Below are 18,885 nucleotides of genomic sequence, written 5' to 3' on the forward strand. Positions count from 1 at the left end.
GTATCATTTGCTCTTTTGGGTAGATGCCCAGTAATGGGATTGCTGGATTGAATGGTAATTCTACTTGTATCTCTTTAGGGTATCTCCATATTGCTTTCCACAGAGGTTGCACTAGTTTGCAGTCCCACCAACAGTGCATGAGTGTTCATATCTCTCTGCATGGTTTTTGTTTTTGTTTTTCTAGTGATACCTTCTGCATCCATCATTTCCAGGGCTGAGAATATTAATACTACAGTGCCCAAGACCATAATTCATTGGAATAGTCAAACAACAATTGAAAAGGTTTCCTGTGAAATGAGATACAAGGCTACAACCAACCAAACGTGGAATGTAAGCTACACTTTCATTGTTCCTTAGTATGTGAATGAATGATTTAAAAGAAAAGTCAACCATCAGTGACCACAGTGGACTTATAATGATCCATTTTACATATTTTTATCAGATTATTTGTGTGATGTTCAAGCTATTCTAGTTTTAATAATGATTACCATATGCTTCCAGAGAGTTCTTTCCTAAAAATATCCTCTTGCTTTTTGTAAATTGCTAAATAGACAAATCTCCAGTTAGGAGGGATTTATCTATTTGGCCCTTTGTAATTTGGTGTTTCCTAGGGTGAAATTTATATCAGTGATCATGGACATAAAATTTAAGTATTCTATGCTGAAATTTGACAGGCATCCAGGGAAACAAAAATTGTTCAAAAATATGAACTTAGATTTATAGATGTCTCTTTTTAAATGAAAAATGTGCAATTTGAAGTATAAGATTTACTACTAGCATAAGCCTGAATCTTAAATGAATTTAAAGTAAAAAGTGAATGTCTAGACAAACAAACTAACCATCCTTAAATACCAAGGGTAAATTATCAAATGTCTTAGGAGAGGCGTAAGTACAAGGTTCATTAATAAAATCACATCACGTAACAGCACCAGTGAACAATGTAATAGAAACTCTCTAATTTCAACTATGGAAGAACACTAGTCTGACTTAGGAAAAAGTTCCAATTTTGGTGTATTGAAAAGAAATGCCATTTTGTTATTTCGAAATATAATAAACTGCCATTTAGTCAAATAATTGAGGAATAGACTTTCTGGCTTTCCTTACTTAAGATTTATATATCAGGGCTGGGCACGGTGGCTCACGCCTGCAATCCTAGCTCTTTGGGAGGCCGAGGCGGGCGGATTGTTTGAGCTCAGGAGTTCGAAACCAGCCTGAGCAAGAGCGAGACCCCGTCTCTACTAAAAATAGAAAGAAATTAATTGGACAACTAAAAATATATAGAAAAATTAGCCGGGCATGGTGGCACATGCCTGTAGTCCCAGCTACTCGCGAGGCTGAGGCAGTAGGATCGCCTGAGCCCAGGAGTTTGAGGTTGCTGTGAGCTAGGCTGACGCCATTGCACTCACTCTAGCCCGGGCAAAAGAGTGAGACTCTGTCTCAAAAAAAAAAAAAAAGATTTATATATCAGGGCTGGGCACGGTGGCTCACGCCTGCAATCCTAGCTCTTTGGGAGGCCGAGGCGGGCGGATTGTTTGAGCTCAGGAGTTCGAAACCAGCCTGAGCAAGAGCGAGACCCCGTCTCTACTAAAAATAGAAAGAAATTAATTGGACAACTAAAAATATATAGAAAAATTAGCCGGGCATGGTGGCGCATGCCTGTAGTCCCAGCTACTTGGAAGGCTGAGACAGAAGGATCACTTGAGCCCAGGAGTTTGAGGTTGCTGTGAGCTAGGCTGACGCCATTGCACTCACTCTAGCCCGGGCAAAAGAGTGAGACTCTGTCTCAAAAAAAAAAAAAAAAGATTTATATATCAGGTATGGATTGCCAGTTTTCAGTGAATTAAATCATATGTATTTAACACTTGGATATACATTAAACATAATTTAATATTTCCTTGGTGATTAGCATGACTCCAAAGCCTTCCACTGCTTCAGCCTTATCATTCTGAATATGTAAGATATGTGCTAAAAATATCAATATGTACTAAAATAGTAATATGTTTTAAAAGTGTCAAGAAGTTGGGGCTAAAACTGTATGGATTTCATGACACACCCTAAAGATTGCTCATCAAATCATAAATGTGAACTTTATGATTGTTTGGATCATACTTAGATGGGAACCCATGTTCTGCATCATTTGATCAATAATCAAGTGAAGATCCCGCTGAATTCCTTTTGCATATGTGGAATTTAGGTAAATTTCAAAAGAACTCAAATGAAATTCTCAAGTCTGAGACCTGAGTTAATAGAGGTTTACTCTAATAGGACATCTAGGGCCCTTGAGCAATGGCACAGTCATAGAATTATGCTAAGAATACTAAACTTCCTTGTTTGGTGTAAGTACGAGGGTGCAATAGACCATGAGAATGTTTAGAAAACAAAAAGGAATTATACTATCCTGGAATTGTCTCTGAGTAGGTTTTCAGAAAGCAGCTGTGTTCTGGTTGAAACTCCTGTTCTCTGCTCCCCCTGGTGGTGCTACATATGCCATTTTGAGACTTGGTAACTTAGAGGTAAATTTGAGCTCACTTTCCAAAACTTTCTCTTTATCAGAAGTGGCAAATGGAGGAGCTGAAAGATTATTTGTTACATAACCTTCATTACAATTCTTTGTGATAGGTAGTATTAGCTCCATTGTATAAATGAGGAAGTAGAGATCAAAAGAGGTCAAGCCAGGTTTTTCTGAATTTACAGTCCGTAACTATGTGCCTCTGATAGACCCTACATCACTTTAGACACCCAATAAATATTTAGAAAATGAAAAATTAGGTTTCAATCCAAAGCCCATATTTCATTCCCTCTAGCACACTTCTTCTAAATACAAGCACTAACATAACATTTCTATCCAGATTACCCAAGTGAGCAATAGCCACAATGAAGCTTTGTTTTATTTTTATTATTTTATTTTATTTTTTAGAGAGAAGGTCTCATCCTATTGCCCAGGCTGGCATGCAGTGGTGCAATCATAGCTCGCTGCAGCCTGGAACTCCTGGGCTCCAGCAATCCTCCCGCCTCAGCCTCCCAAGTAGCTGGCACTACAGGCTCACACCACCACACCAGGCTAATGTTTTAAACATTTTTTGTAGAGACAGGGGTCTTACTATGTTGCCCAGACTGGTCTCAAACTCCTGACCTCAAGCGATCCTCCTGCCTCAGCCTCCCAAAGTGCTGGGATTAGAGGCATGAGCACCTGGCCTGTTTTACATTTGCTGCTATCAATTTCATCTGAGTCATGCATGAAGTGTTGTCTTTGTCTCCTTGTAGGGAAATGGGAAAGTCAGAATCAAGAGCAGTGGGAGGATACCAAGGACTACAGATCCCTTCTTCTACCTCCGCTCTGTGGTGGCATTGCCACTATTGGATATTACTGGAGGGCAGGTCTTTACTTCAAAGTGGTAGGACAGCCTTGTGGCTAGGAGCACAGGCTCTAGAGTTCAAAGCCCAGCTCTGCTACTTTCTAGTTGTACAATCTTGAGCAGATTTCTTATCTTCTCTGTGCCTCATTATTCCCATAGGTAACATAGGGACAAGATACGCACCTACCTCATATTACTGGGGGGAAGGGGTTTGGGGGGGAAATAAAATGATGTAAGGAGTTAGCCCAGAGCCTGGAATAGGGCTAATGATCAGTAAGTGCTAGCTAGTATTGTCACTCTCTGACCTCCAGGGGAGCCACGCAGCAGGAGTGGTAATATAAAGGAATCTGCCTGAAAATTAGGGTATTGAGGGTGCTTTTCAGCCCCTGTCGCTAAGGTACATACAGACTTTGAGGTAACTAATGGAAACAGCCAGTCTTTCCAATGATCCTACAAGGCTGATATTGCAGGCAGAATCTAGTCATGTGCTGCATAATGGTGTTTCAGACAGTGATGGACCACATACAGGACAATGGTCCCATAAGATTATAATGGAACTGAAAAATTCCTATCACCTAGTGATTCGTGTTAAAATCGCCTGCAGTATTCAGTAGAGTAACACGCTGAACAGATTTGCAGCCTAGAAGCAGTAGCCTATGCCATATGGCCTAGGTGTGTAGTAGGCTACACCACCTAGGTTTCAATGAGTACACTCAATGATGTTTGCACAACAATGAAATCGCCCAGTGCCACATTTCTCAGAACATATCCCTGTTGTTAAGCAACACGTGATTGTATTTATCTGTTGAGAAACGGTTCCAAGTCAAAGCTTCAGACTTTGTCCCTGGAGATGGAACTGCATTTGGAAGAACATTTACAAACCTCTGGTCCCCATCTCATTTGCCTCAGCCCCTTCTTGAATTCGCCAGTAGTGCAGCTGAGACCAGGTTGGAATATGTAAAGGTTTTATTAATAGTAAAGGCTCAGAAATAGCAAGAAGAAAATAAACATCTCAGAGAAAAAACAGCTACTGCATAATCTGAATTACAAAATAAGCCAACTTCCCAAAGTTGATAGGCTCTGTCCAATCTGGTTTAAGCTTTCTTCCATGCAGTAGACATCATCTTAGCAATCACAACAAGGAAATCCCTCTATATATAATGTCTTCCCTCCTAGACTCCAGGACCAAGAAAGCAGTTTCCATAGAGAGTTAGGGCTCCTCTTTATTTAAATCCTGTCTTCTGTCAGGCATGCTCCTGTAGTCCCAGCTTCTCTGGAGGCTGAGGTGGGAGGTTCTGTTGCACCTAGGAGTTTGAAGTTACCGTTAGTTATAATTGTGCCACTGTACTCCAGCCTGGGCAACCGTGAGAGCCTGTCTCTAAAATTAAAAATTTATATATATATATTTAAATCTTGTCTTCTAAATTCCAATTATGTCTAATAACATAATTATCCTACGTGATGATTGACACCAGGAGTGTCCACCCTCTTTGAAGTGTCAACCTAAATAACAAAACAAAGAGAGGCTCTTTAAAAGAAAATGATGTTTATTCAGGAATAGGGCATTGTAATAGGAATTTGCATGTCAAAATAAACTATTTTCATAATCAGGAAAGTAAAGAAACACAAAGGTTTTTAAAGGAAAAATGAAGAGGATTACATAATTGTTTGGAAATAATTATCCTTGGCTATAAAGATCAATAATAATGGTGATACCAGCCTGAGGTTGTACAAGCAGTTGCTGGGCAAATGTCTTTGCAGAAGTTATTTCTTGTGTAAGGTTGTGATGGCCTTTGTGCAAGGTTGTGTTTTTTGCAGTCTTTTGTGATAGTTTTGTTATCAAGCACACAAGCGTGAGAACCCTCTCTTCATACCTTTCCCTGGCTCTACTTGTCAGGGTTTTTGTTTGTTTGTTTGCTTGGTTTTTAACACAAGTGACTCCATTTTGACAACTTTCACAAAGGGAAATTATACACACACACACACACACACACACACACACACACACATACACACACTAGTAGTGGGTTTTACTTTGGGGCCTCAAAGGACTATCGTATCAGGAAACAACAGAGTGAGCCTCCCTTATATTATAAGAAATGCATGTATAGTAGTAATGAGATCACCTTATTGCATCCCGGAAAGGTGTTTTATAAATAACATAGCTAAACAAAACCACGTCCAAATCCATTATTTAATCTAAGCAGCAAAATTTTAGAAGATCCGCTTTCTACCAATTAAATACAGAAGTTTTAGTACTTAAAATCCCCTGCTGGGTTTTCAGTTTATCCTTGAAGGGTATATAAGCTATCTATTGCTACAATAATGTATAACAAACTGTCACTAAAACTGGAGCGACATACAACAATAAACACTGATTTCTCACTGTCGGTGGAGTCCAGCGGGTCTATGTAGAGCTTAGCTGGGATTGGGCGTGCGGCTCACTTCCATGCCTGAGGACGGGCTTTCCTCTTCATGTCTCTTAGTCTTCTTCTTGGGACCAATGGGCTAGCCTGGGCTTGTCCTTCTTATGGCCACGGCAGAGGGCAAGAGCGCCTAAGCCCAATATCTCCCGTGCCTTTCAATCCTTTGCTTGCATCATTCTTACCAATAGTCCATTGGCCCAGAGCGGGCCACAGGGCCCAACCCAGAGTTACAATGGGAGGACACTCAGAGCTACATGGTAAAGGGCAAAGACAGGGCAGGTAAGTGACCTGGGCCACTACTGCAATCTGCCGCAAAATGAAATCAAGGCTCTCTCCACTCTGCTAGAACCAGTTCCTGCGAGGACACCACCATCTCTCCAAACAGCAGAGGCCAAGAACCTTGGCAGTCCTTCTACTCTAGCATTCGGCACTGTTGACCACCTCCTCCTTGAAAATATCTCTCCTCTTGGTTTTCACATTTCAGGAATGTCTTAGTTCTCTAACAGTATCTCTGGCTCCCCTTTCTTTTGTAAATATTCTTTTCTGCCAACTTCCTAAACATGGGCATTCCCTTCATACTATAGTCTCCTCACTCTGTTGCTCCTCTCACCTGCTCTCTGGATCTCTGCCATAGCTGTAGGCTAGAACTCGGAGCCCTCCGCGCTCCCATGGAAGCCGGGCCCACATTGCCAACTCCTCAGTATCTTCACGAATGGTCTCCCCGGCGCCTCAAGTTCATGTCAAAACTTGAGCTCACAATCGCCAGCAGGAATTCATGCCCATTTCTGTGTACCCTATTTCAGGGGCATTTGCCACATTGTATACACTTACCTATTTACACTGCTGTGTCTCCATCCTTTAACTATGAGCTCCTGGAAGGCAGGTCTGTACTAAAATCATTTTTTGTATCTCCATTGATTTTTATAATGTGCAGTTCATGTAGATATTTTGAAACCTTAGCTATTATCATTATTATTTGTTTTTACTGGTGCCCAATGTCATTGACTGTAAAGCAGGGAAATCTTAGCTGTAAGTTCAAGTAAATGGATTAATGGTGACTCATTTCTCTAATTAAGCTAGACCAGGGTCTAGGCAAACTTTTAATTCATGGGTTAAATGGTAAACATTTAGGTTTTACAGGACATAAGGTTTCTGTCTCGGCTACTCAGCTCTGTGTTTGTAGTGTGAAAGCAATCATAGACAATATGGAAATGAATGGTCATAGCTGTGCTCCAGTAAGATTTTATTTTTGGACACTGAAATTTGAATGTTACATAATTTCCATGCACCGCGAAATCGTCTTCTTTTGATTTTCGTTCAGCCATTAAAAATGTGAAAACCATTTTTAGCTTAGGTGGCAAAAACCAAGTATTCATTCTTTTTCTGGAAGGGCTGATAGAACAGTACACAATAGCAAAGAATCAAATTCTTGGCTTTTGCGTTTCGAAAGTCTAAATGCTGGTGCAAGACAGAAAACTTGGAGGAACACATGATTAGTCACAACTAAGTTTCCCAGTCATGACCCCACTTCCCTTCTCCATCAGAACACTAGATAAAAATTACTTGGGCAGAGGGAGGGGGAAATTGAGGGAGGGGTAAAGGGAGAAACCTAAAGAGTTTGGACACTGCTGGGTTACTGAGGAGGACCCTGTCACCCTGGGTCATGTCCCGAATTGGTAGTCAGGGGAGATGGGGATTATAGAACTCTCTGGAGAGGTTGGAGATTCTTCCCTCCACCCAAGGATGCTCCCAGGAATTTAGCTATAACCCCAAGAAAAGAGGTACCTCAGACTAGTGAAAATTAAGTTTCAATGCCCTCCAAACTTCAGAATTAAGGCTCTAAATAGAAATTAATTGTTATAAAAAATAAAGTTGTATTTTTTGTACTCTTGAAATTATATCCTTTACATTGGCACTCAATTAGTTCTAGCGCTGTCAATACTCATTTTAGCCTCTGAAGATACCACCATGAGGTATCATCTTGTACCTGCAAGGCCCTAAGCAGTCACCTGGTTTGCCTCATGGTAGAAATAACTTTTAGCAGTTTCATAAAATTCTTCTTTCTATTTTGGAATTCTGGCTGTACTTGAGGGTATTTCTTTCCTTCGAGAGGACTTATCTTTAAACTTAATGGTAAGAGACATATGGGAGAATAACAACTTTCTTACAAGAGAAGCTAATATGAAGCATAGTGCATTCGAAAGTCAAATCTTTGGCACAATAATTAAAATCTCTCCTGGATCCCAGGGGGCCCTAGATGCCCGCAAGTCAAATCTACATAGCAGAAAATTCCAAGAGCTGTGAGTAGAGACATGGCTTATGGAAACCCTGAAAGCTATATTTCAGGGAGTATGACTTCTCCCAAACAGATATTTTCATGAATTTTACATTTTCAATACATTGCAAGTTTTCAAGATTGATGTTAAGATTGGGGTTAAAAGAAGAATATCTGAATGAGGGTGATACCTTGTTCTTTTTTTAAGTTCAATGGTTCTAACTTTCTCTTTCATGAATATCTGGTAACCGTTTTTTCCCAGTTGTTGCATAAATGCATTTCTAGACATATTTTACATCTGCCTTTCAATCATGGTTCATTTTTTTCAGTAAATTACTTGCTAAAACATACTGAAGATGCTGTGCAAATACCTTGGTTTCTTTCTGCCAACTGAGCCAGCTTGTTTGAAGGTCATTTTTCATTATGTTTTATGGCAGGTTGTAGTGCCCCAGAAAAAAGATTTGTAAGTTTTATTCCTCAGTTATTTTCTTTCTTATCTTCCATTGGATTTCCCAGTTCAGCATTCTTAAATGCTTTTTCTCTCATGTATACTTACGTATATATTATTGGGCCTTGAAGAATCTGCATAAACCTGCAATGTGGACAGCTTGACTTATGAGTAATTTTTTCTGAAAGTCATCATTAGCAAGTGAAATTATTTCATCATTCAGGAGGAATTATTGATCTATATATCCAACTGCAGAGAAAGGGGGGATTCAAATAGTTACTATCACAGCCCCCATTTCCCCACTCCATTAAAATCATCTAATTTGAAATTAAAAATGTATTACATTTTGGACTTTTTTGAGATTTGAGAAAGTTGTCAACATAAAGCAATGTGTATTTCACTTTTAATGTTGGAAACATGTTTTGATTACGTACGGCCACATTTTATATAAAGTACTCTAGTCTTCATTGTTTTTCTAGGATCTAGAAGAGTGCTCTGGAGCATAATAGGTGTTCCATACATTTCTGCTAAATGGAATAATTGTTTTTTCCATACATTTCTGCTAAATGGAATAATTGTTTTAACGCACGTTGTTTTATTGTTGTTATTTGTCCATTTTAGGTTAAAAAATTTGACACCAATTTTACTTATGTGCAGCAGTCAGAATTCTACTTGGAGCCAAACATTAAATATATATTTCAAGTGAGATGTCAAGAAACAGGTAAAATGTACTGGCAGCCCTGGAGTTCACCCTTTTTTCATAAAACACCTGAAACAGGTGAGTGTATTTATATATTTTATTCTATTATGCTTTTTTTTTTTTAACCTCTGTCTCTCTACTAATTGTATATATATTTTTTCTCCTTGACTTCTACTAAAATTGGCAAAACTACCCTATGGGGCAGATGGTAACATTTGAATTGTCATTTTGCTTTGATTTTTTTAAGGCTGACTATAATTTACGTAATTTTTCTCAGACATTCCTGAGCATAAAAACTACCTGGAGTGCTTGTTTAAGATGCATGTTCACCATCTCTGCTCCCAGAGGGTCTGATTCCATGGGTAGTGGGGATTTATTACAAATATCTTGGGCATATACTTTTTAAAAAGGTAACCATGAATAGACAATCATTCATAAAATACTCATTTAGTGTCTACCACATGCCCGGCACTTGCTAGGTGCTTACAGACCTCAGTGAGCAAAGGAGACAAAGGCCTGCCTTTGAGAACTTTCATTCTGGAGCAGACAGACAATAAGAATCAACCATAGGGCTGGGCGTGGTGGCTCACGCCTGTAATCCTAGCTCTCTGGGAGGCCGAGGCGGGCGGATTGTTTGACCTCAGGAGTTCGAGACCAGCCTGAGCAAGAGCGAGACCCCGTCTCTACTAAAAATAGAAAGAAATTAATCGGCCAACTAAAAATATATAGAAAAAATTAGCCGGGCATGGTGGCGCATGCCTGTAGTCCCAGCTACTCGGGAGGCTGGGACAGTAGGATCACTTGAGCCCAGGAGTTTGAGGTTGCTGTGAGCTAGGCTGATGCCATGGCACTCACTCTAGCCAGGGCAACAGAGTGAGACTCTGTCTCAAAAAAAAAAAAAAAAAAAAAGAATCAACCATAATGATTACATAAAGATATAAGTAACAGCAGTAAGAACCAAACGTCACAGCTGAGGTTTGAGTTGCCTCACAACTGAAAAAATAAATTGATAATACATTCTGTAACACTTTCGTTAATCAACTTGTTTGATAATGGGGTTTGTTGGCCAAACTTTCCCAATAATTGAAGGTTTATTTATGAAGAAACATAGGCCAGGTAATAATGCCCCCTTCATGCAGGACTTTCCTTTGTTATTCTCTAAATTTCTTATGTGTATATTTCTGAATTGATTCATCTCAATACAATGTGTTTCCAAAATTCTGCCCGGCGAGGAAGATGGCAGGACAATCCCTGAAGTAGTTGTGGCTTGTCCTGCAGCCTCAGTGTTCCTCCTTGATGCTTTCCAGCTCCGGAGCGTGCCTTGCCTTGGCCTTTAGAAACCTCGTCTCAAAAAGGAAACAAACCAACTCATCTATAGTAAGGTGTCAATGACTTAGACTGCTTCTCTTTTCCTTCGTTAGAGTATTTAGACTTTAATAGAAAAAACAAAGTGCTCCTCGGTGAGCAAGTCTACGCAGATCTACCTCTAAAGTCCGAGGAAAGTGGCTGAAAATATGCAGTTTGCCAGAAGAAACATTTAATAGGGACTTACACACAGAAGCTGTGTCCTGAGCTGCTGTGAGACAGGACAGTGGGTCATACCATTAGCCTTCAAGCCCAGGGCTTATATGCCATAGGGAAGAAATGTGTAGGACAGTTGAAGTGGACCCCTCGGAGAAGGGCAAGAATGCTAAGGCAAGGGCAGGATTTATGGTCAAGGTTGTTTTGACCTATGGGCAGCATTTACTGTAATGGTAGATAAAGTAGAAATCTAGAGGCATTCCTGAAACAGGGGTTAGTAGGCAGATTAGCATCCAAGATGGAGTTGTTTTCATCTCCACACAAAGCCTTATACTAAAAAAAAGAAAAAGAAAATCAATTCCCCAGAATATCAGGCGTTAGCAAACACACAAGGCAAGTTTCTCCAGGTTATAGACCCATATTATTCTGCCCTGGTATAACAGTAAGAAGCCAATTAAGTGACTGAATTCCAGCATGACTTCAGGATAATAAATAATAATAGCTAACATTTATCGGATGCTTACTAGGTGTTCGGCACTGTGATACACATTTTACTTATGAATTGTCCTTAATTTATCACTGCAGCTCTCCCAAAGGAGTGTAATTATTGTTCCAATTGTGCAGATGAAGGCAGTTAGGCCCAACCAGTCTTGCCAAGCATGACAGGCTGGTAAATGGTTGAACAAGGTCCTAACTCAGGCTGTGGGAGTCCAGCACCCATGTTATTTATAGCTCTGCTAGTCTCCTTCCTAAAGGACTTGGGAGGGTCTCATATCAGCCCCATGCTAAACAAATCCTCCTCTACACATTAGCTAATAATCAAATTATGGCTACAGAGCTCCATTTTTAATGTAGTGTTTGTTTTGAAAATGCAAACACATGAGGAAAGAATCTTAAGATGCTATCAACTAGTTCTACTTTGGCATGAATATAGGATGTGGAAGCGAGTTTGGGTTAAGGCAATGAGAATGAAATCATGAAACTCTAGGAGTCTTGGGATAGGATACGTAAGGAAGGTGCAATCTGAGATGAGGATGTAGGTGGAAAGGTGGCCTTGCCCAAAGCAGGACCACCACAGGCAATTCATAATGTGTTTTCCCGTCTGATCTTGGTCCTAGGCATTCACTTACAGTGCAGATTCCTGAGTCTCTTGTCAAGCGAAGATTCTTCAGTGAAATACAAGAACTACCACTCTAGTGATCAGACACACCCTTTAAGAGGTCATCAAGGATAACATAGGGTGTCGGCAGGAAATGTGAACAGAAAGGGCATATCTAGTTGCCCAAGCCACTGCCTTAGTAGTAGTGGTTTGGGGGGCAGAAAAAGGGGGACATGTGAGAATCACAGGCCATTATCTCTAGTACAGTCTGGTCACCTTTTTGCTTCCTTTTCCTCTTCCTCCTGACTCACTGACCACGCCAGCCCATCTGGGCAGCACAAGATCCCCAGAAGCACAGGATGTGGGGCTGTTGCCCCAGTTAACTATCACATCACATATGACCCTCTTCTGCCTGGAACCTGCCCTACCCCTGGATGGGAGGTTTGGGCTGAGATTCAGAGAACAACTGAAAGCTGCTGAAGTTGGAGCTTCTAACCCACCAACCTTGACAGCCACGGCAATCCTGGGGTGTCTCAGCAGTGCAGAAAAAGCCCCAAAGATAATTTGCCAGTGTAGAAAAGATAATTTGCCAGTGTAGAAAACCAACAGTGAAACTGTGTAAGTCAATTCTCTAAATTTGCTACTACTGATATAAAAAACTACAACTAGGCAGGAGTGTTTTCCAATTCTGCACTGTAATTCAGGTCCCGTTGTAGTGAAGAAAACCACCACAGGTTCTATAATACCTTTAATGCCGAATTAGAGGCCTGAGGGAAGGGCAGTAACATTTCATGATGACTAATTAACTTGCTTGAATTGCTACTTGCCCTAGAAAAGTTTCCCAGAGAAATCATATTATTCTTTTCTTGACTATTTTCCAGAGGAAGGCAAGTATGAGCAAGATATTAAACAACATTTTACTTTGTTCTCACAAAACAGTACGGTCATTGCATTACCAATGATTCCTTGAAGACTATCATTAATTTTTCAGGACTTTTCATGACTAAAAGAGAAAAAACAAATATTATGTTATGGAACTAAATATAGGCGATATTAAATTTAACGCAAATTAGATGGTGACACACAGAATGTATTTTCCAAAAATTCCGTTATCACAAACTTGGTAGCTTAAAACAACAGAAATGCAAAATCAGTATCACTGGGGTAAAATCAAGGTGTCAGCAGGGCTGTGTTCTTTCTGGAGGCTCCAGGCCAGAGTCAGTTTTGTTGCCCTTTGCAGGTTCTCGAGGCTGTCTGCGTGTCTTGGCTCAGGGCTCCATCCTCCATCTTCAATCAGAAGTGTAGCAACTTCCAATCTCTCTGATTCTCACCCCCCTGCCTCTTTCTTACAAAGACTCGTGTGATTTTATTGGATCCACCCATAAAATCTAGGATAATCAATCCATCTTAAGTCCCTTTCACCAGATAAGGTCACTGAATAGAAAAAACAAATGCAGTTTCTCCTACAGTACAGTATTTTTACAACGCAGATCCCCTCTGTGACCTCTGGTCACCAAAATGTGTGTGGGGATTTCTCTCCATCAGCAACAAATTCTCTGGTGGATTCGTCAGTGGACACCAGCTGGGTGTCCTCTAATTCAATTCCATTCTGACACTATCTACATGGAAATAGTGTCAGATCCCACAGGTTGAGGGCTCAGCCTCACAAGACGGCTCCCCACTTCTGGCACCAATCTCAAGTAATAGGTTGTCTTCTACATGCTGACTGATTGGTTATAAATTGGGGTTTCCACGACCTTTTCCTTGAGTTCAATTAATTTGATAGGATAGCTCATAAAACTTTACCTGTTTATTATACAGGATATTGCAAGGGACACAGATGAAGAGATGTACAGGGAAAGATGGGGGAAAGGGCATGGAAGGTCCATGCTGTGTCCAAGCACACCACCCTCCAAGAGCCTCCACATGTTCAGCTATCTGGAAACTCTCCGAATCCAGTTTTTTGGGGTTTTTATAGAGGCTTCATTATATAAGTAGGCATGATTGATTACATCATTGGCCATTGGTGATTGACTTGACCTCAGCCCCTCTTCTGAAGGTTGGGGAGTGGCAGGCTGAAAAATCCTACCCCTCTAATGTTATGGTCTAATGTAATGCCTTAGTCTTTCCTGGGAACACCCCATCCTAAAGCCATCTAGAGGTTGCCAGCCACCAGCCAACTCATTAGCATACCAAAAGACACTTGTCACTTTGGAGATTCCAAGGATTTTAGGAGTTATTTGCCAGGAAACAGGATGAAGACCAAATATATATTTCATGATATCACAGTAACCTATTCACAGGGATTAGGACATCTTATGGAGGCCATTATTTGTCCTACCACATCTCCCCACCTCCCCAACTACCACCAACAATTGCAATTTTTACTAGTTAGGGTGATTAGGTAAAAGCAAAAGACGTCAAATCTGGTGATCTCAAGCAGAAAGGGAATTACTGGAAAGGTAGCTGGAGATCAGGAGAAAGGCTGGTGAAATGGGCACGAGCAGTGAGAGCAGGAGCCAGGGCCACAACCAAGATCATAGCCCAGGGAGAATCTGGTGAGGGCCCTGCAGCCAGCACTGTGATCCCTGCCACTGCCTGCCTGTGCCCAGACAGCCCACTGGTGCTGCTGTCACTAGATCCTGGATACAGCCACCGTGCCTTCATTGGATTCTAAATGGTGTCCTAGAACTGTGTGTCACCCCATCCACATTCAAAGTCTAGGAGTTGGGAAGGTGGCATCTGCTTGGCTAGGCTTAGGCCATTAGCTTATAGCCTGACCTGCTTCTTGTTTTTTTAGTGTTAATGGAAAAAACCCAAACTCTATAAAATAATTTAAAGAGGTTTATTCTGAGCCAAATATGTGTGACCACTGGCCAGGGGATCCACAGATCCAAGAAGCCTTGAGTAAGTGGTCCCAAGGTGGTTGGGTTATAGTTTGATTTTATGCATTTTGGGGAAATAGGGAAAATTGTAAATCAATATATGGAAGTTATATTTTGTTTTGGCCTGAAAAGGCGGACCATCTCAAAGGGGTGGGGCTTACAGGTTACAGGTGAATTCAGAGATTCTTTGATTTGTAATTCATTAAAGAAATAAAGACTAAAGACTTGGAGTCAGAGAAAGGAATGCTTGAGTTAAGATAAGGGGGTCTGTTGATCAGAGAGCAGGCCACAATATATTCAAAGTGATCTGTTAAGCAAATTGATGGCCTGCAGACATGATTTAGCCTTTTCCTTGAATGGCCTTACGTCTTGTTTGCAATTCGTCCAAACTCCGAAAAGGAGGGGGTATAAGGAGGCATGTCCAATCTCTCTTCTCTTCATGGCTCAGTTTGAAGGTTTTTCTGAGATCCCCTTAGCTAAGGGGGGATCCATTCAGTTGGCAGGGGTAGAGGGAGGCTTAGGATTTTATTTTTAGTATACATTAGAATGCCCACAAAAAAAGTATGTACTAGTGCTGGACTACTAAAAAATGACAAATGTCCTCTAGACTATTCAGACTCAGGAACAAGGATGTGCTATGTTTGAGAGCAGGGTTGTACCTTTGAAAAATCTTTGACCACTGGGTAAATTTGGAGGCTGCTACCCATTCTTGCATTTAGAGTTTTGCTACGTTTTGACATCAGACCCTCATCTCAATGTGGTCTGTGTCACTTAAGAAAATTTCCTGGGTGTCTGCTGCTTTTTGCCTTTTCCTCCTCTTATTCTTTCTTTTTAACCATATAATTGCCATTTGTACATTTCTTATCTTCTTCTCCCTGCATACCAAGTACCTACAGCCTAGGAATGTAAGAATGAAGATTGTTAACTGAAGACAATGACAGATTGGTAAATCTGGAAAGGAGAGCTTGATTTCTCATAAAGAGTTGTAGCCTGTAGGTTGCCTTTCCAACAGGCCAGGAAGCAGAGCCCCCAACTGGAAGCCAGAAACACGTGCTTCGAAGAAGGGATAGTAGGAACAGGAATTTATGCTGAGCAGGTGGCCAAATGTATGTATTTAATAAGCTATAGGAGGAGTCATGAACATTTATGAGAAGAGAAATATGCACATGCTCAATCAAGCTTCATTCCTCTTTATGGGGTCCATGTTCAGAGAATGACAGTCCTCTGATGTCAAAAGGCAAAGCAGAAGATATAAAAATCTTCTGTGCAGGTGCTTGTACACTGGTTAAGACCACTTCAGGGTTGGTGGTCTCTTATCAGGAAAAAACGCTAGTCTGGGTCATAGAAACTGGCCTCTGTCTAGCCCTTGGGGAAAAAAGCCTGATGGCCATTAGCCATGGAGGGGGTATAATGAGGCTTGTCTGACCTCCCATCCCCTCATGGCTGAGAACTCATTTTTAAGGTTTCTCTGGGGTCCTCTTGGCTGGAGAGGGGGGACATCAGTTTAGCTGGGGGACAGGAGGACTTAGGATTTTATTTTAGTTCACAAGATAATCCCTTGAATATGTCTATGCACAACCTCCTATTCTTAATGTACACCAATGACGCTATAATTCACTAACTGGTTCATTGTTGAACTTGTTTTTCAAGTTGTGTTAATGAATTTGTTCTGACACATCATCATCCCTGCCCTGGGCTTCTGGTGCCTATTTGATATGTGTGGCCGTTGTCTTTGCTTTGCTGATTGACATGGGTCAGGGTCAGATCTTTCCCCTTGGCCTGATGACGTTGAATTCCAACCACAGAGCTAAACTGACCTGGCCTGGGAGACAGCACTTAAATGTGGTCAAACAGCTGAATTATTAAAAGAGAATTATAAAGAGAGAAAACAAAAGGGAATGTTTATGTGTTAAGAAAATAGAATGGGGGTGGGGGAGGAATTCCAATAATTTAAAAAACACCCTTTGTTTCCTTTAATATGACTCCTCTTTCTTGAATATCTAGAACCTTCTGAAAGAAAGGTCCAGAAAAGTCCATGTGTCACCTCTGATCAAAGCCTTTATGATGTAGGCCTTGGTTAGCATGGCTTTGACACCAAGATTGGCAAGGGCAAAGGTAAATAAAGAAGAAACCTTAGAGATGTAATATCCTTTGCCCAGTAATTCACTTGTAGAAATTCAGCCTTAGGAAATAATCAGAGATATGGAAGGGAAATTTGTGTACAATGACATTTATCCAAAAGGTAATTATAATAGTAACAATTTGGAATCAGTCTAAAAGTCCAACAATAGCAATAACTAATGCTTATTAAAGTTTTATTTGTGTAAAACATGGTACTAAGTGCTTGATATGAACTATCTCATCAAACCCCATGAGCAAAGCACTGCTACCATCTAATTTATCTAAGCAACTTGCGTAGGGCCATGCAACTACAACTGTGGAACCAGGACTTAGACTGAGTTTTGTTTGAGTCCACAGCTGGTGTTTCAAACAACCAAGCTATACGGTTTCTCCAGTGATTGAGTAAATACAGTAAAACATGATGAAATATTAAATAGTTGTAGTATGATATTTTGAACAATTTTTCATAAACTAAAGAAATGTTCATTAGATAATATTGAATGAAAAAGACAGGACACAATATTTATTAAAGAGAATGATCTCCACTAGGGTATAGATATACACAAAAGACTGTTAGGCCAGGCGAAATGGCTCACACCTGTCATCCCAACACTTTGGGAGGTTGAGGCAGGAGGATTCCTTGAGCCCAGGAGTTTGAGAGTAGCCTGGGCAACAAAGTGAGACCCGTCTCTACAAAAAATAAGAAAAATTAGCTGGGCGTGGTGGCATGCACCTGTAGTGCCAACTACTTGAGAGGGGAGGCTGAGGCAGGAGGATCCCTGGAGCTCAGGAGTCTGAGGCTGCAGTGAGCTATGATGGGGCCACTGCACTCCAGCCTGTGTGACAAAGCAAGACCTTGTCTCAACAACAACAGCAAAGGGACTATTAACATATTTTAAAATTATTGTTTCTAGTTTGTGAACAAATATAAAATCGTATTTTCTTCTCCACACTGTTCCGTACTTTCCAAGCATCCTATAATTAGTATGTATTGCTTGTATAATCAAGGAAAATAGTGGGTTTTAAGAAAAAAATAACTCTAGGCTGGAAAATTCAAAGAATCAGTGCTAAATCAGCTCAATCATAGCCCACCATGGTGGAGTCTGGAGCCCTGAAGGCCAGGCAACTCTAACACCATGGCCAGCCTGCGGGAGGAGCAATGCTAACTCTCACTGTGGCAGAGGCTGCTTGCAGGGTTGATCGTGCTCCCTCTCCCTGAGCCATCCTGCTGTAGAAGCAAGGTTATTAATTAACGAGACCAGTGACCAGCACAAACTACATGTCAGAACTGGATAGGAATTTCCACTCTTCAGCCTCTACGTAGGCAACTTTGAGCAAGTTATTTATCCTTTCTACACCTTTGTTTCCACATCCATATAATAAGGACAATTGTATTATCTACATGATTGGTTCATTATGAGGATTAAATGAGAGAAAACATGTAAAGGCTAGTATGTTACCTGCAACGTAATTAATGCTCATTAAATTGTCACTTAAAAAGGATGACAAAATACACTTTGTCCCATGGTAGATGTATAGAGCAGAGCTGAGATGATTTCACATCATGGCTAGGAAACAGATGAAATACGTTATAACTAAAACCATGCCCTTTAGATCAGATTTGGTTAAATTAGTTTGGTATTCTGTGGGCCAAAGAATGTGGTTATGTTATGCTTTAAGTTTTGTCCAAGTATACAAAACCTCATTTCTTGTTTGAAACCACTCTAAATTCCCTACAAATACATTGTCTTCTATAAGGCTAACTCTAAAGTACAATGTCGGTGTGTATAAGTTATATAAAAATGCTTCCCAAATTAGAGATGATTTGGGTTTTTTTGAAAATGTTCAACTATGTCCTGAGAGGGTAATAGGCATAATTTAACATTCCGTTGCAGGGACAGAATTGTCCCATTATGGACATAACACCACAGATATTAAATAAATAATGAAAATATTATGCAGTTTTTCTAGCACATTAGGCAATACATTGGTGATTAGAACTGATACAAACAATATTTTTCAGTCATAAAGGCCCTGGGTGTGTGCATCATTCT

General features: G+C 40.5%; 1 protein-coding gene across 1 annotated transcript in view; it reads left to right on the forward strand.

The window, feature by feature from the left end:
* The window catches only part of IL23R (interleukin 23 receptor), a 61,524-nt gene that overhangs the window by 31,372 nt on the left and 11,267 nt on the right, over window positions 1–18,885 (forward strand). The window contains exons 5-6 of the mRNA XM_012653758.1: window positions 185–330; window positions 9,127–9,283. Coding sequence (XP_012509212.1) covers window positions 185–330; window positions 9,127–9,283 — 303 coding nt within the window. The remainder of the gene's footprint in view (window positions 1–184; window positions 331–9,126; window positions 9,284–18,885) is intronic.

The sequence above is a fragment of the Propithecus coquereli genome, unplaced genomic scaffold (genome assembly GCF_000956105.1).
Source record: "Propithecus coquereli isolate 6110/MARCELLA unplaced genomic scaffold, Pcoq_1.0 Scaffold427, whole genome shotgun sequence".
In the NCBI taxonomy this organism is placed as follows: domain Eukaryota; kingdom Metazoa; phylum Chordata; class Mammalia; order Primates; family Indriidae; genus Propithecus; species Propithecus coquereli.